The following is a 27,227-nucleotide window of genomic DNA, read 5'->3' on the forward strand; positions in this document are numbered from 1 at the left end:
ATGAGTTGAAAAGGGGCATTTCAAGGCCCCTTTTCCCACCTGTATATGCAGGTGTGAGGTGGAAGTTACTGTACCAAAACTGGTTGTGCAGAATTCAGGCCCTCACCCCCATTCCGCTCATCATTGGCCAGCACGTGTGTCAATAATCATTAAACATCTCTGCAAACATCCCTGTGATGTCAATGCACACCCTCTGCTGGTTGAGATGACAATTGTTTCAACCAATCTAGGCACGGATGGTGGGACTAGGCATCAACAATCATTACTGTTTGGCTCAGAGGAAAGTGGTTCAAAAGAATAGTTATTTTTACTGTGGGCAGCTTTATTTTGACTGGACGCGCTTTTTGAAGCTACTGTGGACTATTTAAATTGAACAGTGCAACTTTTTATATGTTATGTTGATTATTTTATTTTGATAATGAACAGGCTGCGATGTCAAGTAATGCACAATGTGTGCGCCTGAGGCTCCAGCGCAATCACTAGATTTTTTTCCCCCCTCTAATGAGATGGATGAATTAAATGAAATGTACCAGTGGGATCTAATCCAATGCATATAGTGAGGAGTACAGCCAGAGGATCCACACATTTGATTGTTACAACGGGTAAAATAAGTATTGAACACGGCATCATTTTTCTCAGTAAATATATTTCTAAAGCTGCTGTTGACATGAAATTTTCACCAGATGTCTGTAACAACCCAAGTAATCCAACATAACCCAAAATAAGTCAACAGCACCATTAGAAATATTTTTACTGAGAAAAATGGTGACGTGTTCAGTAATTACTTGACCCGCTGTAAATTATCTAAATATCTTTTATATAGTTTCTGAAGATCATTAGATTTTTACATTAGAACAGTTGAACTCAGTATATTTTTCTCACATTTTGTCTGTAGTTTGTGAAATCTTTTGCACTGATTGTATTTTTACTGCACATGCAAGACAATTTTCACAATGGTTTTCATTATACTTGCTATACACTACAGTATTCCCATTTGTTATTCATGTTCAGATTGCAAAGGTGTACACAGTATTAGTAACTTGCATTCCCAAGAATGACTGAATAACTTAACGGCTAAAAGTAAAAAAAACTTAATAGCTATAGTTCTTCCTAGAGCAGGCTGCCCGGCCAAACTGAGTGATCGGGGGAGAATGGTCTTAGTCAGGGAGGTGACCAAGAACCTGATGGTCACTCTGAAAGAGCTCCAGCGGTTCTCTATGGAGAGAGGAAGAACTTACAGAAGAATAACCATCTGTGCAGCACTCCACCAATCAGGCCTGTATGGTAGAGTGGCCAGACAGAAGCCACTTCTCAGTAGAATTGAACTCTTTGGCCTGAATGCCAAGCATCATGTCTGGAGGAAACCAGGCACCGCTCATCACTTGGCACTTGAAAGATTCATCTTTCAACAGGTCAACAACCCCAAGCACACAGCCAAGATAACAAAGGAGTGTCTATGGGACAACACTGTAAATGTCCTTGAGTGACCCAGCCAGAGCCCAGACTTGAACCCGATTGAAAATCTCTGGAGAGATCTGAAAATGGCTGTGCACCGACGCTCCACATGATAGAGCTTGAGAGATACTGCAAAGAAGAATGGGAGAAACTGCCCAAAAATAGGTGTGCCAAGCTTGTAGCATCATTCTCAAAACGACTTGAGGCTGTAATTGCTGCCAAAGGTGCTTCAACAAAGTATTCAGCAAAGGCTGTGAATACTTATGTACATGTGATTTTTTTCCCCCCGTTTTTTTATTTTTAATAAATTTGCAAAGATTTCAAACATACTTCTTTCACGTTGTCATTATGGGGTATTGTTTGTGGAATTTTGAGGAAAATAATTAATTTAATCTGTTTTGGAATAAGAATGTAACAACAAAATATGGAAAAAGTTAAGTGCTGTAAATACTTTCCGGATGCACTATATTCAGCACAAACATGCACTCCAGATTACAAAACCTACCTGATAAACACATTAATATCACTGTTTTGTTCTCTACACAGACTTTGTGAATGTAAACTCACTGATCAGTCCTGTCAGAGTTTGTCATCAGTTCTACAGTCCTCAAACTCTGTCCTGAGAGAGCTGGACCTGTGTAAAAATTACCTGCAGGATTCAGGAGTGAAGTTTCTTTCTGATGGACTGAAGATAAACTGTAAACTGGAGATACTGAGGTTTGAGTTTCAAGTACTTTATTGTTGTTTTTTCAGTAAGTTAATTGCTAATCATATTGAAGATTTATTCTGTATGTTGTCAATTTGTTTTTGTTATTCAGAGTTTCTATATGCAATCTCACTTCTCAGTCTTGTGAGAGTTTGTCATCAGTTTTACAAACCTCAAACTCTGTCCTTTCTTGATCTTATTTTTTTGAAAGATCCGGCACACATCCTCCTCACAGATCTTAAGTGCAGGTCAAGGTGTGGTGGGGGAGAGGTGTGGAAGGATGTGTGGGGAGCAGGTCAAAGCAGGAGATGTCTTTCAGATGTTTCCACACTGATGCAGGCTTTTCAGAGTAGCTCCATTTGTCTATTCTCATTTCTTTGGTCAGTATGTTTTTGGCCAGATTTTACAAGACTTTATCCCCACTCCTGTAGTCATCCTCTTTGGCCTAACAAAGCTCTTTCGGTTTTGCAGTGAACCATGGTTTGTCGTTGTTATATGTTAAGTAAGTTCTGGTAGGAACATACATGAGCTTTATTTTCATTTTGTCAGTCAAATCCTCTGCACACTGTGATCAAAGGATCATATTACTTCTGGTCCTTGTCTCATTTCAGCTGGAAAGATTTAGTGTGTTGATAACTTACAAACTGCTGTTACCGGATCATTGAGTCAGTGAGTTTGACTGGATCAGTTCGATTTACAGTACATTTAACCATTTAGCAGATGCTTTTATCCAAAACAACTTACAAAATGAGGACAATATAAGCAATTAAACCAACAAAAGAGCAACAATATGCAAGTGCTGTGACAAGTCCCAGTTAGTCTAATGCAGTACAAGTAGCAACACAGTAGCACATTTTTATAGTACAATCTGAGCACAAATCACAGATGTGAGTTATTAACTTAATCCTCAAGCATTGAACCTGAGGCATTTTTGGGCCTTGGATGTGTTTTTATTCGCCCTGACATGTATGCTTATTTCGTTTACTTATTTGAATATTTAAAGTCTGATACGCAGTATTCAGCACAGATGTGCTCCAGATTACAACCCCTACCTGATAAACACATAAATGTCACTGTTTGTTTTGTTCTCTGCACAGGCTGTTTGTATGTAATCTCACTGCTCGGTCCTGTGAGAGTTTGTCATCAGTTTTACAATCCTCAAATTCTGTTCTGAAAGAGTTGGACCTGAGTCACAATGACCTGCAGGATTCAGGAGTGAAGCTGCTCTCGGATGGACTCGAGAGTACAGACTCTAAGATGGAGATTTTGAGGTTTGTGTTTCATATACTTTATTGTTTGTTTTTTTCTTTGTTAATAGCTGAATGTATTGCTCTAAGGGTTATACTGTATGTAACTGATTTGTGTTTTTCTTATTCAGAGTTTCCATGTGTAATCTCACCTCTCAGTGTTGTGAGAATTTGTCATCAGTTTTACAATCCTCAAACTCTGTCTTGAGTGAGCTGGACCTGAGTAACAATGACCTGCAGGATTCAGGAGTGAAGCTGCTCTCCGATGGACTGATGAGAAACTGCAAGCTGGAGATACTGCGGTAACGACTTGTAGGGACTACATCGAGTTACTTCCCGGGTTCATTGCGTCAGAAACCCAGATAAACCCCACCCTAGGGAACATGTAACGAACAAGGCCATGTTGCGCTGTTTTAGAGAAGCGGAAGAGAAAACTAAGGGTGCACGTAAAAATCTATTCATTTACTGTATGAATCGCGATTCTGTCTTCTAACGATTCTAATGGATTCACAAGTTTCAAAATCAATGTTCTAAAATACTGTTTTTTATATCCTGTTCCTCGCGTCCTCCAGCTCTGCACATGATCATCAGCTCAGTGAAAACACTTATTTTTACATAGTTATGAGAAGCGTTATACACATGCGGTTGTCGTACTGTATTAAAGCTTTGATCAGGATAAAACCATATATCAAAAGCACAAAGTTACAAATAACAGCTTATCTAAAAGTATGAGACAACAACAACAAAAAACAACAACATACTATTAAGAGCTGTGCTTGCACAGGTTCTGCGCGTCCTCTTCACTAATATATAATGTCTCAATCGGGCTCAAATTGATGAGCAATATAGACGACGCCAATTTTTACAATACAACCAGAGCACATGCCACAGAACTGAGGGGCGTGATGTTTAGATGTGCACTAGATGCGGTTTAGCCAATCGCAACACACTGGACTGGCTAACCAATCAGAGCCCAGTGCTTCATAAAACCAGGAAATGATCAGCGTGTTTATAGGAGAAGGGATAGAGCAGTGAAGAATAAAGGTAAATTATGTGAAAAAATTATTGATTTTTTTTTAAACTAAGCATTAACACATGATGCTGCCTTCACGTGCAATCTGAATTATCATAAATATTAGTTTCCTAATCGAAAATTGGATGTGAACAGTCTCTCAAGTCATATTTACTACTGGGAATTTCTGAAATAATTTTGATACCAGAGTTTCCGAGTTGCGTGGGTCATAAACTTTATACATGGTGGAGGGCACAACCATTGCTGCTGTCAATGCTGTTCTCACAACAACTACATACCTTTGTCTTGTCGCTAAAGTAGTGGATTTATAGGCTAGATATGAACGACCATTCGAAGCATGTTGTATGTTTTATAAGCAGTGAAATAAGCATGTATTTGACCGAAATTCCAGAATTGTCAGCAAACTGCATGTAACGCGCAGTGAATGTTTATATGATTGTCAACCAATGGGATGCTACATTTTATTCTTTCCGAAATTAAAGCACTTGAATACGACAAGCTCGTAATCACGACTTCATAAGTGGGAAATGTGAAATTTCCAATAGCACGTGAAGGCAGTATTAGACTGCACCCCATAAACACAATCAAGACTAGAAAAAAAACAGTCAACCACCCCTTTAATCTCCGCAAAAGCTCAATCTCTGCCACCACTGTGAGTTTGGGTCACTTATATGGACTGGAAAATGGTAAACTTCTTCACAAATTTGTAATGAGAAATGTTTATAAATCTGTTAAAGCAACAAGAAGGTTTAAGGTCTCCCTACAGTTTAATAAATATTATGAAAAAGTTGTATATATTATACCTTATAAAATTAATAAAAGCTCTATGTTTTAATAATTGAAAGCAATTTCCTATATATATATGAATGAATGAATGATGCATTTATATAGCGCTTTATTGTGTATAGCTGTACACCCAAAGCGCTTTACAATCATGTGGGGGGGGGGTCTCTCCTCTACCACCACCAGTGTGCAGCATCCATTATATATAATGTAATATATATATAGGGCAGTTGTGGCCTAATGGTTAGAGCATTGGTCTTGTAACCCAAAGGTCCTGGGTTCGGGTTTCGGTACAGGCAGAGAATGTAGGTGGGTTAAGAGAATGCACAGTGGTTTCTTCCGTTAAATCCAGAGCACAAATTCAGAGGTATGGGACACCATACTTGGCCACATGTCATGGCTTTCACTTTAAGACAATAAGACATTAATATTAGAATGGCAATTTTACTGTAAATGTATATATGTACTACATTTGAACTATCTGCAAATAATATTTATTTTAAAAAGTGAACAAGCATTCAGTACTAGAGGCTCTATAACAGGGGTCGGCAACCTATGGCATGAAGAGGGATAATCACTGGAACACAAGCAATATAGTAGCTACATTTTTGTACATTTTACATTTTGAGGTAATCACTCCTCATAGTCACACAGCCTGTTAAATACTGTTAAGTGCGAAATACTGTCTACAGATGTTCATGGCTCTGGCCGATCAATCAGATCAATGCATCAGCAGTTGTGCATCGATTTGTTAATGTTGTGGTTTATTATTTTGAGTATTTTGGATGCGGTGACACACGACCCTCTCACAATATATTGCGTAACAGATCTATCACGTTTGCCACTCAGAAATGTTCAAGCAATCGTGCTATTGGGGGCTAGCAGCAGAGGATTCTCATTGGCTAGTGAATTTTTGATTAACAGCTTCTTGTCCAGGAATTGAAGATTCAGTGTTGTATTTACAAATGTGACTTTGAAAATCTACAAGCAGCTTCCTGTTTCATTTTATTAATATGAAGTTGGAAGTTTTGTTTTTAAATGTTTGTTGACATAAGATTTCAGTATCAGTATTACTCCATTATTGTCTGCGTGAGATGAAATGACTTAAATGCAAAATATATAATATCCATTGATTTGGGGGAATATTTGTTTCTTCCTGATCATTCTAAATGAGTACAAAGTGGTCTTTTATAAAATGACAGTCAGATAAATTAAAAATGTCACTTCAGGGTTATACCCCTGGTGTCTAGTAACAATGTAGAAATTTTTTGTTCCTGATCTTAAGTACATTTCTACTTTACTGGAGTAAAAATATTTCTGTTGACTTCACTTTTGTTATTTTATGTGACTGAAACTTCAGAAAATCACAGCTACCACACAGATGAATGTGTTAGTAACATCTGACTGCCAAACTAATGTGATGTGGTTTGTTGCTGTGTGTTTGTAGATTGTCAGGCTGCATGGTGACAGAGGAAGGCTGTGGTTATGTATCTTCAGCTCTGAGATCAAAACCCTTACACCTGAGAGAACTGGATCTGAGCTACAATCACCCAGGAGATTCAGGACTCAAGCTGCTCTCTGATACCTTCAACCAACCAAACTACAGACTGGACAAACTCAAGTATGTCGAGGGGTTTTATAATTTTTATAATTTGAACTATATATACAGTATATATATATATATAGGGAAGTAATATATTAACGAGAAGACACATTAACTGCAAAAGAATTAATGTTAAGAATTAGGTGAGTGTATTTAGCTCTTGGTTTAAGTTTTATTTCAGCTTTTAAATTGAATTTTAGCTTTAGGGAATTTAAATCTTAAAATTAGGGTTGATTTGATTTGATTAATTGATATTAATCAAAACGTCCAGTTTATACCTTATTAACGATCGTCCCACGAGTCATTATATCAGTATGTCTGAGCAATTCTGTTTATTGTCGTGGCCACAACAATGATAGAATTAATTGGGTTAAATTTTGAGGTAGCAGTCTCTGGGCAAAGTCTGATCTGAATATTACACAACAGAAGACAGAACATTTCTTTATGAATGGAACTTGAGTTTATTCGGTATTCTAGTTAAGATACATGAATTAAGCTAACAAAACAAACACACATACACACATATACACATGAATGCACTTTAGAAGAAAGTTAAAAGTCTAGCCCTATTGGGCTATTTTGTGAATTCCGCCTAAGGAAGTTACACAAGCAGAGAACCTTATTATCTTTACTTTTAAAGATTAATGCAACCAGACCAGCAAAATAGAGATTTTGTTTATAGTTGCTCTTGAGTTGAGTTTGACAGCTGATCTGTGGTTTCGTTCCTTTCGTGGCTGAAGGGAAACCTCCGACTGATTGGATGCTGATGTGTAGTCGTTGCATGATGTCACTGGGAAAGCCCTCCTGTGAGTGGGTTGGTTTCCTGGCGACGTGCCAGTGGCACTGCTTTGAAGTTCTTTTAGAGTTCTTGCTTCAGGCTTTGAAAGTTTCTTCAGTCAGAAGTTTGGCTAAGTACTGGTAGTTGTTCAATGGTCGGACAGATGTTAACGGCTGAGAGCTCTTTTGGAACACCCAATGAGGCGAAGCCCAAGTTTTCAGCAGCATGTGATTAGCAAGCAGGCAGGCCTTGTGTCATAGGGTTTTAACCGGATGCATTCTGTCCACCTCCTAGAGGCTTCTACCAATCACATTGTTCCTTTAGGGCAGAGCCCCACCCCGCACGGCTCAGTTTTCCGTGCGTAAATCCTTTGCTGAGTTATTTAATCAAATGAAGACACATCTTAGCAGATTCCTAAGTGTTTTCATCATACATTATCATCAGAAAAGTCCATTTTCATTCACACCAAATTGTTGCATTCATCATGACAATTCATCCGAAATCAAACTCGACATATTTCACCCATGTTAATGGCTTTTCCTGCGAAAACACACAATGGGGTTCAAATTAATGATTAGAAATAACACATCATGCATATGATATTAAAAGTCAAATGATTCCTCTACAGGGGAAAATTATACGTTCAAAAGATTACAAAAATACCATCGGTTCCAATAACACAGCAAGCTTAATTTCATTTAATAAAATACAACCTGAATATATATTGTAAATATATTGTATATATTGCTTTTGAGTATATTGCTTTAATAGCAGCAGCGATTATTATTTGTCCTTTTGCAAATGCGAGTTCTTTGTATGCACACGAACGAGAGAGAGAGCGCACGACAGAGCAACGAGAGGTGCCTGAGGTCATGAGAATGTCACTTTGGGGGTGCATCTGCAAAACTTCAGTGCTCGTAAAAGTCTTTTTACACATTCCACTTTAAATCCAATAATTATTGGCAGTTTACAAAGTGACCAACATTTGGTTTTCAACCACTGGAAATGGGTATTATTTAACAATCTGAACATGGGGCCTCATTGAGGTCACCATATCTCTACATTTACATTTATTCATTTAGCTGACGCTTTTATCCAAAGCGACTTACAATTGCTATATATGTCAGAGGTCGCACGCCTCTGGAGCAACTAGGGGTTAAGTGTCTTGCTCAGGGACACATTGGTGTCTCACAGTGGATTCGAAACCGGGTCTCTCACACCAAAGGCATGTGTCTTATCCACTGCGCCATCACCACTAGGGATGGGCGATATCTTATCGTTTGTGATATACCGTTGAAAATTCTCCTCACGATAAAAATTTGTCTCCTCACGATAATAACGATAAGTCTAGTTGATGACGTAGTTTTGTGCGCGCCCGATTCACTGTTCACGTGCGGAGTGAAAACAAGCATGGCGGAAGGCAGGCGTGAGGCTGACAGTGCGTTCACACCGGACGCGACTTGCTATTTGCGCGTAGTTGGACGCGTGAACATTTTGGGTTTACTCGCTTCATTCGCGCGTGAAATTCACTGCACAACAGACGCGAATTCACGGCATGGGCGGGGCTTCTGCCAGGCGCACATGTATGACTGCCACAGAGAGCATATGTATAGAATTTCGCTCTAAACGTTCAATTCGCGCTGCGTCATTCGCGCAAATTGCGCGGCAGGATGTCTATTCGTGTCTTTGCATTGACTTAACATGTAAATCACTCGCGCTTAACGCTTCATTCGCGTCTGGTGTGAACGCACCATGAGGAGGAGCTTGTTGTTATGCGAGGAGCTACCTCCACAATTTGCAACTGGTTTGGTTACAGAAAATCAGATGAGGAGCAAACTACCGTAATATGCAAAGTCTACAGAAAAATGGTGGTTACAAAGAGTGGAAACACGTCCAATTTGAATTTGACATAAAAGATGCCATACTTTTAATAAAGTTAGAAAAATGCCATTACAAAGGTAAAAACAAAATTCCCTGTAAATCACTTTAAGGAGTCAAATATCACCTCGTAATTGGAAGGTTCATTTTTGATCAGAATTGTTGATTATTGATTTGAAGGTGCTGCTAAATTTTTGACCGTGCTCCTAAATATTTTAAATTAGAAGCACAAGCGCTCCTAAAAAGAAAAGTAAGCGTAGAGCCCTGAGAAATATTTCTCATGTATGTGACGAGCCCCAATTTTAAGTTTTCTTTTTTTTAATTATTATTATTTTAAGTTGTTTCATTATAAAAAATGCAAGTGATCCGCGCGAGCACCTCACTGTCATGCATGCGCATTCTTTTCCGCACAAACACTTGCATATGAATAATAGTCTAGACTCTAGAGCATAGCCTCATAAACTTGTTTTAATAAATCGCTTATGCATTAAATAAAGATACAAAACAGGTTGTTAAATATGCTGAATATATTGTTCAAATATTTATAAAAAGTGAAACTGTAGCTATAATCTTATTCGCAGTCTAGCGTTTTGCATCTGCATAACATAGTGAATTATTTTTAACATGCAATGATACAAAATAAAACCAAACAAGATTTGTAATGAAGAAAAAAAAATGTAGACAAATAAGAATGATAGCCCACATCTCTTGAGCGTCTCACTCAGCATGCGCGAGCCGAACACGCAAAATCTTGCTCTCTGAATGAATGCAACGCAGATGGCGACATAAGTTTGTTTGAAACGCATAAAAAGTTTAGATAAGATAATAATATTAACAGTGAACATTATATGACATTTAAAATAGTTTTGGCGATTTTTCCTTCAGTCCGCCTGTGCATTTCTGACCCAAACAGCAAAGCAGTCTAAATCTCCGCGATGTTCTCGTTAAATATGCCATTTCTGAGATATTACAATGAATTAATTTCTAAAATGTTATGATATGGAAAGCCTGAAACAGATCACAGCAGTATAGCCCACACACAGGCTTTCAGTCATCAGCAACGTGGTAAACGTGTGCCAGTATGCATATGATTTAATATGAAGCGTCCGTAACGCATTATTATGGTTGATAAGAGCAATTAATGGAGATGAGCTGTTGATCATAATTAGCATGGCCATAAGTTGGCTGTGTACAGAAAGTTTCAAGTTAATTGCATTAATAATACTATATGAAATAAACTTAATCTTTAAAACTTAATCTATTTATATATATATATATATATATATATATATATACACACACACACACATGTATAAATATATATATTATCGTCATTTGTATCGTTATCGCAATAAATACCTGAAATTATCGTGATAATTTTTTTAGCCCATATCGCCCATCCCTAATCACCACCCATTCATCTCTAGGACTGAATGATACAGGGCCTTAAAAATAAAGATGCCAAAAGAGAAGTTTGTTAAGACCCAGTATCTAAAAGGGCATTAAGATATATTTTAATACTTTTTTGAGTTACAGGCCTGCAAACTTTGAAGAAACTTGAAGTGCTCTTTCCTAATTTTTGAACGGTCACCATTGGCACATAATGGTTGCTAAATTCAACAGATTTAACTAATAGATCTACTAATCTCTGTGTAAAAATAACATTATGATGCTGCCATCTTTAAGTAATTTTTACTCCCCTGTAATTTGGCTCTGAATCTCAGGTGAAAACTGACATTTTGACATCCCTTTACAAAATAGTGGATTACTCAGTAAAGATTCATCCATGACTTTTAATATTTTGGCTTTCATCATCATACAGGTTTATCTTTCTTCAGAAAAAAAAAAATTCTTCAAAATCAAAAATTTGAGGTGGGGACCTCTGGTTGAGATGATATGCAATGACACTTATGTCTACAGTAGTGATCAAAAGCAAAGCCTGAAAGACACTTTTATATATTGTATTTATTTATACTACGGGGCCGTTGAATGCTTGAATCTGATTGGCTGACGAACGTTCTGAGGTGTGCAATTATTTTCAGGGAAACGCACGGCGAACGTAGTTCCAGGCAGCTTTCTTGACCGCATTACAGTTCCATATCACTTCGCATAGTTAACTGTAATAACGGAAATTAGCATACAGTACCTATACACAGGACTAACAAAAACAACAACATGACAGACGATTTTCCGAAAGTTAATTTTAATATTTTCTTCATCCTTTCTGTCTCATTACTGCAATCACACGTCCTTGTACACGCACACTACGGTTACACACTCACACAAAAACGTGTTGTCAGCGCTGCCCTGACGATTTTATCAGTTAGCCTAGTGTAGCAACTTAAAGGCTACACATGACATTTCACACTAGCGAGGTAATAACAGCGCTGCATCTTAAAGCAGACTTACAACAGTTTAGAGACGGTGCTTCAGAACACTGTTGAGGGACACACAGAGGTAGCCTAATTCATACAAGCTCTCTCTCTCTCTCTCTGTTTCTCTTTCTCTGTGTCTCTGTCTCTCTCGCTCTCTTTCTAATAACTTCATTATTAACTGCATTAGTCTGCTATCAACGGCTCAAGCCTCCATTGCCAGCTTTAAAATGACGTTTTGGAACTAGCAAAAGAGTCGTTGGATGAGATGCGGAAGAAATAATCCTATTCACAATAGCGATTTAAGTAGAAAAACCGGACGAATCCCTTGAAATATATAATCTGATCGATGTCTTGAGGTGTGGCAACCGTAGTATAAGCGGAATAATTGACTCCGGACCGTTGAATTATTAGAAAAATAATGCACACCCGAGGTGTAACGGCCACTCCGCTTTGCGTCGTGGCCGCATCACCACCTCGGGTGTGCATTATTTTTCTAATAATTCAACGGCCCGTCGTCAATTATTCCTTACATATATTTGGCTATTTTTATATATTGCCAAGCACTTAATAAAAAAAAATAAAAAATCAGAACAAGGTATACATTGAAAGTATTCAGTGACAAAAACACTTTCAAAAGCAATCCTTAGGCCGTGTTCACACTTGGCGTCTTTTTTGACTAGAAAAAGTTGACAAGAGCGTTTTTTTAATGAAAAACAAAGCTGGCAGCGTCTGTTACAAATAGCAGCTGAGAGCGTCTTTTGTTGTCATAGCAACAGCTGTAACAGTAGCCTAGTGCTGTGTACTGCAGAAATGTCAAGAAAGAGTAAAAAGTTGGCTCTTGCGTTGGCTTTTGAAGTTAACGGGAAAGAAAATGTCGATTCACAACGACGTTTGTGGGTGCACGACATTATACGGGGAAGGAACCAATATTATGATAAGAGTTTTGTGCTCATATCATACAGCTCCTTGTGCTCCGAAACTAGTACGAGCAGTCTATCTACCGGCACCTTCTCCATTTTTCTTCTTGTTGTTATGGAAACGACAGATCTCGCTACTCGCTTGTCATTGGTCAGCTGTCAAAAAGGCGCTTGACGTAGGGCGTTTTTTTCAGAAAAGTTGAAATTTTTTCAACTCGAAAAAACGCTCTGAGCTGCAGAAAAAGACGCCGGCGGTGGCGTTTTAAAAAGCGCTCAGGACTTTTTTGAAAACACGGTTTACTCCATAGGATTATAATGTAAAACAGACGCCGGCAGCTTCGAAAAAGACGCCAAGTGTGAACACGGCCTTATTTGTCTTCACACAAAAACCCAAGCCAACATGACCATCCCCTATGCCAGAAAAAAAACAAAAAAAAAAACCTGACAATAACACTGACATGCATGTTCATCACCAAACAACTGTATGAAATTTAAGACGATTTACATAGGTGTGGGGGCGGGGATGTTAATTGCATTAGTAATTACATTTTTTTCCCCGTAACTAATTAATTAAATTGTGTTAAATCGACAGCCCTTATTGTATCGCTTATCTTCTGCCAGGAGGTGATGAAAACTGACAAAAAAATTAAAAAGTTTTTGTCATTGAATTGTAGATTAATTGACAAATGCTGATTCATCCAATAGTGAAAAAAGTCTTTATGAATCTGATTGGCTGAGAGGTCTTTTCTAACCATGTGCTGTTCTACCAGTAGAGTTTTTAGGTTTTGAATGTAGTTGTTTAGACTTCAAATGTGCAGTTTTAGGTAGCACCTATTTGAAAATGTGTTTTAATGATTTCAGAGATGTGAGATCCAGGGTGTCATCAGCTGTTCAGCGCACGTACACCTATGATAACAGCCTCACCTCGACCAGATCTTCTGGAATTTACCACTGATGTTTCTGTAATTGTTAACACAAGATATAATTTGTTTTAGGTTTATCTAATGGGCACTCTTTGTTCTCATTAATTTATTATTTGTTTCAGAGCAAACAGTAATTTCAATGCTGTATCTCTCGCTGCCTTTGTACTTGACTGACTTGCTTAACAACTGTTAAAACGGGTAATGTTGTTTATTAAATATTAGTGTTCAGTAATTAATATTTTATATAATAATAGTAGTGTTTATTTAATGTATTCAGTATTGAGTAATGGTCTGTGTGTTAGTGATGATGATTGTGACTTCAGTGCAGGTTACATTGATGATACATTGATTTTTAATGATAAAAATCCACCCAGTGTTTTTTTTTTAAATCCCTATTTTAAAATCCCCTTTCTCAAATCAGGCTGTTCTGAGATTCCAGCCAGAATGACGTAGTTCTGCACAGACCGCTCCCACGATAGTTGATTGCCAAGTCCGTCTTACCTTTGTAAGGTTAATTACATATAATATTAATACGTAATTTAAACAAATAGTTTAATTTAGCTCAAAGGGAATCATTTATGATTTTATAGGGATTTGAACAGAATCAGTGTTACGGCGATTCACTGAACGAGCCGTATGACAAACTCTGCACTGGATATTAAAATCCAAAATATAGTGAAAACACTATTAAATAGCACAGTAACGAAATCGACAGATTAAGGCATTAACTTGTGAGCAGAAAACACAAGATACTTCTCTTTTAAAATATAAATCAGATTTTATTTATATAAACCTAAGACATAAACTAATCTAACACATGAACACAAGCATTCACACATTCACACGTTGCAGAAAGAGAGAGAGTGAGGAAAGGATGAGTTTAAGAGAATGGAAATGTGAAATCCCAAGTTTACAGCAATATGTGCCTGAACAACCATCAATCACTTATTTAACCCTCGCTTTGAGTTTCTCAATGAGGCTAAAATTTATATTAAATACACCAATTAGAACCTGTTAGAATCTGGAGGTGTGTTGCTGGTTTTGCCTGTGTAACGGGGTTGTGTCCTCGTTGCAGACAGGGGGGTTCCCCGAAGTGTCTGATTGGCTGGAAGTTCAGTAGTCTTTGAAGTGACGTCTTTGGGCGTTGGCTTGCTGGACGTTTGAAGAAGTGCAGTACTTGTAGCCTGATTTTGTATCAAACTTACATTAACACACAAAACTCCACGGAAAGAAAAGAAACTAACGTAAAATAATAAAATAAAATGATGTAACGAGACTAAGTTGTTTTCCTTCTCATTATGGCACGTGGGCCAGGGCACGCTCAAAGAACAGCACGCACGCGGTGAGAGGGACGAGAGTTGGAGAGAGAAAAAGGCAAGAGAGAGAGAGAGAATGGAGGATGTCCTGAGGTTTTAAACTCAGCTTCTGGACCGTCCTATCTGGACGCCTTGACCAACCAGATACGGTCCTTGCTTAGCTAGGGTGTGTTCATCACATCATAAATCAGCTTGTTATCAGTCACATGGTCCGAATTTTAAAGGCTTTGGCAAAGTATACCTTTTTGAACATGATTTCATAATAAGACTATGATGCATTTGACAAAGAACTGACCGGAAGAAACATTTCAAGCGTGAATTCTCAAACTCATAGATACTAAACATGCAATAGGTCTCTTTAAGGCTCGAGCCATTCAATACTTATTAAAAGCAAGACATATTGAGTTATTAAAACAAGGATATTCAAATGGGTTACATACACAATATGCAGTTATGCATAGAAATTATTAGTTTCATTAAAATTGAAAATGAAAGTCTTTATGTGGTTCTATGGAGAACGAGGCATGTTCTTTAGAGAAGGAATGTTGGTTTGGACGGTCTTTTATGTGTGGAGACACGCCCGAAAGAGTCTGTAGCTAATGATTTTCTATCACAGGTTTACGTGTGAACATCAGTCTTGATTACTTGCAACCAATTTGACAGTCTCCTTCTTGAATTGGAATTATCAATAAGTGTTTCTTTTTTCCTCAGTGTTGCAAGTTGTTTGGTGAAAGAGAGCTTGCGAGTTGGGATTGCTTGCTTCAACCTAGATTTATGACGTCCTGTTCCTTAAGGCCTCTCTGCATTCCAGCTCCTCAGGTTTCAGTGTCCTCATGCATCTTAAAAATTGTCTGATTCAGTCTCTGATATCCTACACCTTAGACCCGCCCTGAGTGAGCTGTAAACAGTCCGACCGCCATTGTGCGGGCTCCGGTGCAGGGGAAGACAAGATGTCTCCTAAGCGATTGAAGTGTTTAATTGTTGGATGTAATAATGAATATAGTCGTCATTTACTCCTGACATCTGAACCGCTGAAGATGCAGAGGATTAACATTACTTTCGCTTTGAAGTGAATGCACCGATCCCCGATCTGCCTAAATACGTCTATGTTCACGCGAATCATTCATGACCCAGCTTCATCTACAGAAGAAGTGAGTATAAGGGGTTTTTATGAATCTTTGCGAACCGCTTTTCCAGTTTCGTGGCTAAAGTAAACAGCACTGCTCGTCACTCCATGGAAGAGAGGGGCGGAGTCAGCAGAGTTCATTAGCATTTAAAGCTACATGGACTAAAACCAGCTTGCTGAAAACAGAGCTCATTTTGACAGGTTAAAAACGGTGTTTTACACTACCATTGAGAAATTTTAACCAAAGTATGTTATAGACTTTTCATTAAGACCCTAAAGAATCATATCAACTTGTGGAAAATGGGCATCCGATGACCCCTTTAATAAGACCAAAGATTAGCCGTTAGATCAAACCAAAGCGAATGATATGTCATGTTTATCCACTATAGAGACCATCTGACATAAGGCTGTTCTCAACATTTTCATGATTGCTGAATGGCCACTGACACCTGGAGGTCCGAAAACATCAGAGCAAATCTTCAAAAAGATATTATCTTTATAAATAAACCACAGATTTGAAGCTTAAACAACTACATTCTAACTTGAAACACTCTTAAACTCCATTATGTGAGCCAACAACAGCAGTATTGATACAGTAAATGATGGTGTGTTTTCTCCTGGCTGTGAGAAATGCTGACTGTCTAGAAGCGCAGAGACAAGCGGAGTGATACAAACGCTGAACAGACCCAGTGCTGATATTGGTGAAATATCACAGTCCTGGAAGACTCTCAGCCAATCAGAGTCCAGGAGCACAACTAACTGATGGAGAGAGTTATACAGTGTTTATCGTGTTAAAGTTGGCCATTTAAATAACTAAACCAGTTCAACATTTACCTCAAAGTTTACCTGCTATGTCATGAACCGGTGCACAATCAGAGAGATAAGATACAAACTTTTATTAAATGTGTAAAATAGAAAACCTTACAACTATAAAGTGACATTTAACATTAAATGTGCAAAAAAGACAAATAAAAAGACATTTGTGCTGACCTTTACCTCAGTGTACAGTGTTCTGGTTTGAGTGGTAAAAAGGACTCTGGTCAATTTTTAGCAGTTACATGAGAAGAAGAGTTGGAAATACAAAACATGCAAACAAGACATACTAAAAATCATGATATAACAAACTTGAAAGGATGTAATTATTCTATAAAGTATATACATAGAAAAATTTAAATATTAAATACAATTAGAAAATGTAAAATAAATAAATAAAATAAATGCAGTTAAATATAGCTTTTTTTATTCATTATATGTTCCCATATCTATTTTGTTTTATTTTTGTATGGTGGTTTTAAGTCACACTTTTATTATAATCTTATAATATGTTTTTGCTGTTTGCATTTTTCATTGTGTGACCTTTGCTGAATTGTGTTAAAACAGAGTCAGTTTAGTTTGCAATTGTCATCATAATTATGAATTATAATAATAATAAGGAACCCACAAAAATACACAAATGTATTGTCCCAGTTTTTTTTTTTTTTTTAATTCATATATAAAACAAGTGAGATTCAAATGATTTTTTGACAACTGAACTTGAAAATGTCCATGGTCTCCATTTCAGAAATACGCTCACTTTAGTTATTCACCGTTTCAAATGGACAATCACTAGTAGTAATCATAAACAGTCTGTTTTCATGATGAAGCTCAAAAACCTCACAAAACTCATAATCTAGAAAAGTTTTATCATTGTAGAATGTAAAATACTTCAATACGCACATTTCAATCAATTGCAATTTATGCAACATGTCAAACCTTTAAACCGTATGGGAAAAAACATCAACCCCCTGCAACAGTTTATAAGTAGCCCAATTCTGTGGGAAAAACACAAACTTGGAATCACTGCTGCTGGAAAGCATTAGGTAGTGGTTTAACCAGTTAACTGCTGATGGTTAGTTTGTTTGAAAGAGGACAACTAATAGAAAACACCTTGATATATCAGTGCAAGGGAAGTTAGTTTATATAGTTGATACTATAATGTATATGTAGGCAAACAGACACTTGAAAATCTAAGTTCATATGTAGAAGGCAGTTCTGAACAGTGGTATACATATAAAAACAGTTATGGAATAACTCCCAAAAAAGTGTGCCTAGTTGCAGAAAAAAGTTGTTCGGTAGTGACGTTCCTTAAAGTTGCACAGATTTTTCTGACTTTTGAATACATTTACTTCAAAATAATGAAACCTATCTACTCACACCTTGTAGTGATAAGAGAGGGGGACACAGGAATATTTCCTGATCATAAATGTATGGGTTTAGTTAATATCAGTCTTGGCCAATAGACTAAAACATACACTGTTTCGGTAGTGACATGAATAATGCGGTACACATTTGTTTTACATACATTTTTATAATTTACTTTTTTTTTAAACAACTTTTTAAAAGTTGAAAGTAATTGAAACCCAATACCTAATAAATTATGATTTTATATATATATTAAGCTTACTAATATTTTCAATAATATTGTGGGTTTCAATAGATAATAGAAGGATCTTAATAAATATTTAAGATTTGAATACTTAAATGCTTTTTAAAGTCGGCATGAAATCAAAATTGAATATTCTTATTTTTTGATGGACTACTGTAGTGTGTATTATAATTTATTCGTGTACTTCATTTTTTTTTTTTTTATTCTTTATCAAAATAAAAATCTTTAATCAAAAATGTTAACCTCCCCTCTCCCTCAAAACGACTCAACTACTCTTCTGGTCACAAGTGATGGCTAGTGATGAGGGGGTAAACGCTGGGATAAACGACAGGGGAAAAGCTGAAGCTGATGCTTCACTTTATAGCACTGACACCAGTCAAGTCACCTTTATTTATATAGCGCTTTTAACAATACAGATTGTGTCAAAGCACTTGACGGTACCAAATTGGAGGATAGAGTGTCAATAATGCATAATAATAAGATTAAACACTCAATTTTCAGTTAAAGGCATTTCATTATTGAATTCAGAGATGTCATTGTCTAGCTCAGTTTATTTTGAATAGTATCTGTGAAATCAAATTGACAATAATCGCTAGAAATTAAGTGTCCCCAACTGAGCAAGCCAGAGGAGACGGCAAGGAACCAAAACTCCCTCTGTGATAGAATGGAGAAAAAAAAACCTTGGGAGAAACCAGGCTCAGTCAGGGGGCCAGTTCTCCTCTGGCCAGGATATTATTGTTTATACATATACATTTACATTTAGTCATTTGGCAGACGCTTTTATCCAAAGCGACTTACAATTGGGGAATACATAAAGCGATTCATCTTGAAGAGGCAATCAGACAGAGGAAGTGCTCTTAATACCAAATCTCAGTCATGTTCAAATAAGTACAAGCTAGTTAGGGAAGGAGAGGAAGATAAAGGGAAAGATTAAGTTTTTTTTTTTTTTTTTTTTTTTTAGGGTGAAGTCAGGTAGTGCCGAAAGAGTTTTCAGTTGTTGCTTGAAGACTGACAGGGATCCAGCATTCTGGATAGGGGTGGGAAGATTATTCCACCAGCCCGGAATGGTGAATGAGAATGATCTGGAGAGTGATTTTGGGTATTTCTGTGTAGATTCGTAGGAGTGAGTGGAGGTAGGAGGGTGCTGAGCCTGTGGTCGTTCTGTAAGCAAGCGTCAGCGTCTTGAACTTGATGCGAGCTGCAACTGGTAGCCAGTGCAAGGAGATAAAGAGAGGTGTAACATGGGCTCTTTTGGGCTCGTTGAAGACCAGTCGTGCCGCTGCATTCTGAATCATTTGTAGAGGTTTGATTGTGTTTGATGGAAGTCCAGCCAGAAGAGCATTGCAGTAGTCCAGCCTAGAAATGACAAGGGCCTGGACAAGAAGTTGCGCAGCATGTTCTGTCAGAAAGGGCCTGATCTTTCTGATGTTGTGTAGTGCAAACCTGCAGGATCGAGCAGTCTTTCCAATGTGCTCTTTGAAGGTCAGCTGTCATCAAAGATTACACCAAGATTTCTGACCGACGTTGATGGGGTAATTATTGATGAGCCTAACCGAATCGTGAAGTCGTGCTGTAGAGTTGGAGTGGCAGTGAAGACAAGAAGTTCAGTCTTTGCCAGGTTGAGCTGTAGTTGATGTTCTTTCATCCATGCCGAGATGTTTGCCAGGCAGCTTTAGATCCGTGCAGCTACCGTTGGATCGTCCGGTTGAAAAGAGAGATAGAGCTGTGTGTCATCGGCGTAGCAATGATAGGAGAAGCCATGTGCCTGTATGATGGGACCCAGAGATGTAGTGTATGTGGAGAAGAGGAGGGGTCCAAGAACCGATCCCTGAGGAACTCCAGTGATCAGTTGATGTGCTTTGGATACCTCCCCTCCCCAGGCCACCCTGAAGGACCTACCGGTGAGATAGGATTTGAACCAGCGAAGTGGAATCCCAGCGATGCCCAGTGATGAGAGGGTGCAGAAAGATCCAGCAGAACGAGGACTGATTGTTTGGATTCGGCTTTTGCAGTTCGTAGGGCTTCAGTGACTGAGAGTAGCGCAGTCTCTGTTGAATGAACACTCCTGAAACCTGACTGTTTAGCATCCAGTTTGTTGTGCCGTGAGAGAAACAATGAGAGCTGGTTAAAGACAACTTGTTCGAGTGTTTTTGCTACAAATGGAAGGAGAGAGACAGGCCTGTAGTTTTCTAAAAGATAAGTGTTTAGTGTAGGTTTCTTGAGCAGTGGGGTTACCCGAGCCTGCTTGAACGCTGTGGGGAAGATGCCTGTGAGGAGAGATGTGTTGATAATGTGGGTGAATGCCGGTAAGAGTGTGGGAGAGATTGCTTGGAGAAGGTGTGAGGGGATTGGGTCAAGGGGACATGTTGTCGGATGGCTGGAGAGGAGAAGTTTGGATACTTCCGCCTCGGTGAGGGGACAGAAGGAGAAGATGGGAGTTTGAGCAGTTGATGTGGTTGGTTGGAGGTCCTTTGTGTGTGGAGGTGAGAACTGGTTACTGATTGTACTAGTTTTGTCTGTGAAAAAAGTGGCAAAGTCATCAGCTGTTATAGAAGTGGTTGGAGGAGGGGGACAGAGGAGAGAATTAAATGTTCTGAAGAGATTACACAAGTCTGGAGCGCTGTTGATCTTCTCGTGGAAATATGAGGATTTGGCAGTGTAGACTTCAGTAGAGAAAGATGAAACCAAAGACTGATACCTACACAGGTCTGACGGATCGTTCGATTTACGCCATTTTCTCTCTGCCGCTCTGAGTTTGGTCCGATGCTCACGAAGAACATCGGATAACCAGGGGTTAGAAGGGGCAGCCCGAGCTGGCCTGGAGGAGAGAGGACAAATGTCATCTAGACAAGAGGTTATGGTAGAGCATAAAGTGTCAGTAGCTGCATTCACATCCAGAGATGAGAAATAGGTAGGAGATGGAAGGGCGGAGGATACTACAGAGGTAAGAAGGGAGGGGGAAAGGGATCGAAGGTTACGTCTGAAAGTAACGGGTAAGGGACATGTTGGCACCTGGGTAGCAAAATGTAAAGTAAATGTAATGAAGAAATGGTCCGTGATATGTAGTGGTTGTACCAGAATGTTGTCTGTAGTACAATTGCGTGTGTAAATTAGATCAAGTTGGTTGCCTGATTTGTGCGTGCTAGTGGTGGTAAGGCGTTTGAGATCAAATGACGCTAGGAGTGAATGGAAGTCTGTGGCATAAGGCTTGTCAAGGTGAATGTTGAAATCGCCAAAGACTAAGAGCGGAGTGCCATCTTCCATGAAAGAGGACAGCAGCCCGTCCAGCTCCTCTAGGAAGGCAGCAAGAATTTGGCCAGGGGGACAGTAAATTACCATAATCTGTAGTTTTATAGGAGCTGTTACAGCAGCGGCATGAGATTCAAATGAGTTATGGTTGCCTGGGGAGAGTGGGTTGAGTATTTCCAATTGTTTGAAATGAGCAGACCAGTTCCCCCACCCCAGCCAACTTGCCTTGGGGTGTGAGTGAAAGAGAAATTTTGAGAGAGAGCAGCTGGGATTGATGAGTCTTCTGGACGAATCCAGGTCTCAGTCAAACCCAAGATGTTCAGTGTGGATTGTAAGGAAAAAGCAGAAATAAAGTCATCTATGTTTACAGCTGAATGACAATTCCAGAGACCCACAGAGAAAGAAAGAGGTGTAGTAGAAGATGTAGAGATAGGGCGCAAGTTAGCAGGATTACGTTGCCGTCTGCGTGTGATGGTAGAGTGTGTTTGAGAGAGAACCGAAATGGTTTGGAAACACATGATAGAGGTGGAAGGATAGAGGGGAGGAAATGAGAGCGTGAGAGAGGAGATACTAATGATACCTAAGTGTGTGCTTGGTGTCGGTGCTCGGTTAAAGTTGTGCAAGAAAAAGTTGTCTGTCTTTACACTCGTCCGTCTTCACACGAGGAGGCTGAACACGACGGCTGAACGCTTCCGCAGACGCTTCCGCGTCAGCGCTCCGACATCAAATAAATACAGTCTAGGAGAACAAAGTGAAAACTTCTGAAATCGGCCAGCCAATAACCTTCAAGGGGTTCTGCTATTAGCTCAAGGCGAAACACTTAAACACTTCGCACAATTGCCCATTTACACAGGCTTGTTCTTAGCTGAGGCGCAAATTATTCTAATTACCAGTAAGTGCGATCAAACAAATGAAGCTTAACCAAAATGCACAATAGAAATAGGTAGGAAACAAATTATTCCTTCCTAGCAGCAAGTAGATAATTTAAACAACAGAACTGCAAACAAGTTTTACAACACTTACGCGAGCTAGCGTCCGTCTCTTCTGGTGAATATTCGCATTTTGTATTTTTTACTTATTGTCTTAATCAAAATTTTAAATGTATAAATTTATTATATGTCTATTTTTATTAGGGATGGGTATCGTTAAGGTTTTAACGGTATTACTACTCTTATCGATACTGCTTATCGATCCGGTACTTTAACGGTATTCTTATCGGTACTTTTTGTTTTACTTTGTTTCTTTGTTCATATTCTTACAGTATCTTATCTTATGTATATAAAACACTAAAAATGCCTGCACTTCATCAATTTGTAAATGCACCAGTGTGCAGGTATTTTTAGTGTTTTATATACATAAGATAAGATACAGTAACAACATGAACAAAGAAACAAACTGACAAATACAATAAAACAAACACACAAACGAAATGAAATAAACAGTGCTTTCATTTTTCCATGAAGGTCTACTAATATTAATGTTCAGGTAAGTAATAGTTACAAAAGTAATCAAATGTAAATGAGCACTGCATAGTTTTCACTGTATGTACTGATAGATTTATGTTTATTAAAGCTATAACGTTGTTCAGATTAAGAGCTGTGGGTGATTTTCTCTTTGCATTTTGTTCTTTGATTAACATTGATGGCTCAAGCTCCAGTCTGACACTTTAAGACAATATACTGACACGCAACGCATTTTTTGGCATATTTTTGTGTGTTATTCCGACGCGCCCGAAGCTCAAAGTGTACTTTGCTTGTCCGTTTTGGAGCACGCCGCCGCGCAGGCACACGCGCGCACACACATTTCAGCCTGGGGAAGAGCATCACTTGTGCAGATTGTACTTTCAACGTTTTACTATCAAATATGTCCTGCAATGTAGCAACAGTAAAGACGGCATTTTATAACAATCACTGATTGAGCTGATTCAGATGTTAAGTTTTGGTTCGGAGGAACGAATCCGCGCCACTATGAAGGGAAGGGAGTTGTGCTAGAAGAAATGCGGCTATAATCCTTGGAAGCCAAAATCGAAAAAAAAAAAAAAAATACTTAGCTTAATATAACAGCCACAGGCCTAAAGTGTGAGCAGATGTTTGAATAGTTGGTTCTCTCTTCTATCATAATTAAACAGGACTTTCATGTTGCATGTGCTGAAGCTCCCCCGCGTGAGCGCGATCTGACTTCTGAATTGCGCATAGCAAAAATGCATCATAGATAAATGTTTGAATATTATTGCACATAAAAACAGCTGGCGACATTATTTATATATATATATATAGAGAGAGAGAGAGAGAGAGAGAGCAACAATAAATGTGTGTTTTCTTAATTTCTCCAATACCGACAGAGGTACCGATAACGTCAGAGCTTATCGATACTCCGGTCTTTCATAATTTAGCCCCGAGACCGATTAAATACCGAGTTTCGGTACCCATCCCTAATTTTTATATTGTTGCAATTTCTAACAATAATAGTATTATGTAGTTTGTTATTTTATTATATTTTTAGTTTTATTGTATTTTTAGTCGAGGTCTTCACTAGGGATATGTCCCCGGGGCTCATCCAGGTGTCCGGCCTCCGTCTACGATCAGGGCCACATACATCATCTCCCGGCGACGATCCACCATCTGATCCGGACATGGATTGAGAAACAGAATAAGAAAGAAACAGACAAATATTAGCGTAGATGCCATTCTTCTTACAGTGTAATGAGTACATTGTGTGTTATGGGGAGTGTCCCCGGTTCCGGTTGATCTAATTAATGCAGCCTAACAATCCTTTAACGGATTTGAATAATAGAAGCGTATTACTGTGTTTTGTGTACGCCAGGTTAAGGAAATGTGTCTTTAATCTAGATTTAAACTGACAGAGTGTGTCTGCCTCCCGAACAGTATTAGGTAGATTGTTCCAGAGTTTGGGTGCTAAATAGGAAAAGGATCTGCCGCCCGCAGTCGATTTTGATATTCTAGGTATTATCAAACGGCCAGACTTTTGAGAACGCAGCGGACGTGGAGGACTATAATGTGATAAGAGCTCGCTCAAGTACTGAGGAGCTAAGCCATTCATGGCTTTATAGGTAATTAACAAGATTTTAAAATCTATACGATGTTTGATAGGGAGCCAGTACAGTGTTGACAGAACCGGGCTAATATGGTCATACTTCCTGGTTCTAGTAAGGACTCTAGCTGCTGCATTTTGGACCAGCTGTAGTTTGTTGATCAAGCGTGCAGAACAACCACCCAATAAATCATTACAATAGTCTAACCTTGAGGTCATAAACGCATGAATTAGTATTTCTGAATTAGACGTTGAGAGCATAGGTCACGATTTAGATATGTTTTTGAGATGGAAAAATGCAGTTTTACAGATGCTAGAAACATGGCTTTCAAATGAAAGATTGCTATCAAACAGCACACCTAGGTTCCTAACTGATGAAAAAGAATTGACAGAGCAGCCGTCAAGTGTTAGACAGTGTTCTAGGTTATTACATGTGGGGTTTTTAGGTCCAATAATTAACACCTGTTTTTTCAGAATTTAGCATTAAGAAGTTACTCGTCATCCGTTTTTTTATATCGACTATGCATTCCATTGGTTTCTCAATTTGGTGTGTTTCACTGGGCTGTGAAGAAATATAGAGCTGAGTATCATCAGCATAACAGTGAAAGCTAACACCATGTCTCCTGATAATATCTCCCAAGGGTAACATGTAAAGCGTGAAAAGTAATAGCCCTAGTACTGAGCCTTCAGGTACTCCATACTACACTTGTGATCGATATGATACCTCTTCATTCACTGCTACGAACTGATGGCGTTCAGATAAGTATGATTTGAACCATGCTAAGGCACTTCCACTAATGCCAACCAAGTGTTCTAGTCTATTTAAAAGAATGTTGTGGTCGATAGTGTCGAACGCAGCGCTAAGTAGAACTAATAAAAAGATACAACCACGATCTGATGATGGAAGCAGGTCATTTGTAACTCTAATGAGAGCAGTCTCAGTACTATGATGTGGTCTAAATTCTGACTGGAATTCCTCACAGATACCATTTTTCTCTAAGAAGTAAAAATTTGAGATCGGTCTGTAATTAACTAGATCTTTGGGGTCAAGTTTTGGGGACATATCCTAATGACAATGATGAATTAATAATAGCCAAAAGAGGATCTATGACTTCTGGAAGCAGCTCTTTTAGTAGTTTAGATGGAATAGGGTCTGACATACATGTTGTTGGTTTAGATGATTTAACAAGTTTATACAATTCTTCCTCTCCTATAGTAGAGAATGAGTGGAATTGTTCCTCAGGGGATATATGGTGCACTATCTGATGCCATACTGTAACTGACGGCTGCATGGTTACAATTTTATCTCTGATAGAATCGATCTTGGAAGTAAAGTAGTTCATAAAGTCATTACTGCTGTGGTCTTGGGAAATGCCAACACCTGTTGATGCTTTATTTTTCGTTAATTTAGTGACTGTATTGAATAAATACCGGGGGTTATGTTTGTTTTCTTCTAGAAGAGATGAAAAGTAATCAGATCTAGCGTTTTTTAATGCTTTTCTGTATACTTTCCCGCCAAGTTATACAAAATACCTCTAGTTTTGTTTTCCTCCATCTGCGCTCCATTTTCCGGGCTGCTCTCTTTAAGGTGCGAGTGTGCTTATTATATCACAGAGTCAGACTGTTTTCTATGATTATCCTTAAGCCTAAAGGAGCAACTGTATCTAAAGTGCTAGAAAAGAGAGAGTCCATAGTTTCTGTTACATCATCAAGTTTGTCTGTGTTGTTGGAAATGCTGAGGAATTGAGATACATCAGGAAGATTACTTATAAAGCAGTCTTTTGTGGTAGAAGTGATGGTTCTACCATACTTGTAACAAGGAGTAGAATTTACAGTTGTAGCTATATGGAGTTTAAACAAGACTAGATAATGATCTGAGATATCATCGCTCTGCTGCAGAAATTCAACACTACTAACATCAACTCCATGTGACAGTATTAAATCTAGAATATGATTTTGACAATGAGTAGGTCCTGAAACATGTTGTGTAACCCCAATAGATTTCAGAATGTCTATGAAACCTGATCCTAATGGATCTTTTTCATTATTGACATGGATATTAAAATCGCCCAACAATTAAGACTTTATTAAAAAATTTGCTGATTTTTGAGTTAGTACTAAAGTCTGTGTGGTGCCCTGGTGGCCTGTATAAAGTAGCCAGTACAAACATCACAGGGGATTTATCACTAACACGTGTTTCTCTAGATAATGTTATACGCCGCACCATAACTTCAAACGAGTTAGACTTAAAGCCTGCCCTCTGAGAAATACTGAGAATATTGCTATAAATTGTAGCAATTCCTCCCCCTTTCCTTTTGGACGTGGCTCATTTTTATAGCAGTAATCTTGGAGGGTACTAGAC

At 38.4% G+C, this 27,227-nt stretch overlaps 1 protein-coding gene across 1 annotated transcript in view; it reads left to right on the top strand.

The window, feature by feature from the left end:
• Window positions 1-27,227, top strand: part of LOC306854958 (NACHT, LRR and PYD domains-containing protein 12-like) — a 70,274-nt gene that overhangs the window by 20,364 nt on the left and 22,683 nt on the right. The window contains exons 6-9 of the mRNA XM_079393279.1: window positions 2,002-2,172; window positions 3,259-3,432; window positions 3,540-3,710; window positions 6,672-6,845. Coding sequence (XP_079249405.1) covers window positions 2,002-2,172; window positions 3,259-3,432; window positions 3,540-3,710; window positions 6,672-6,845 — 690 coding nt within the window. The remainder of the gene's footprint in view (window positions 1-2,001; window positions 2,173-3,258; window positions 3,433-3,539; window positions 3,711-6,671; window positions 6,846-27,227) is intronic.

Source organism: Barbus barbus (genome assembly GCF_936440315.1).
Source record: "Barbus barbus genome assembly, chromosome: 3".
NCBI lineage: Eukaryota > Metazoa > Chordata > Actinopteri > Cypriniformes > Cyprinidae > Barbus > Barbus barbus.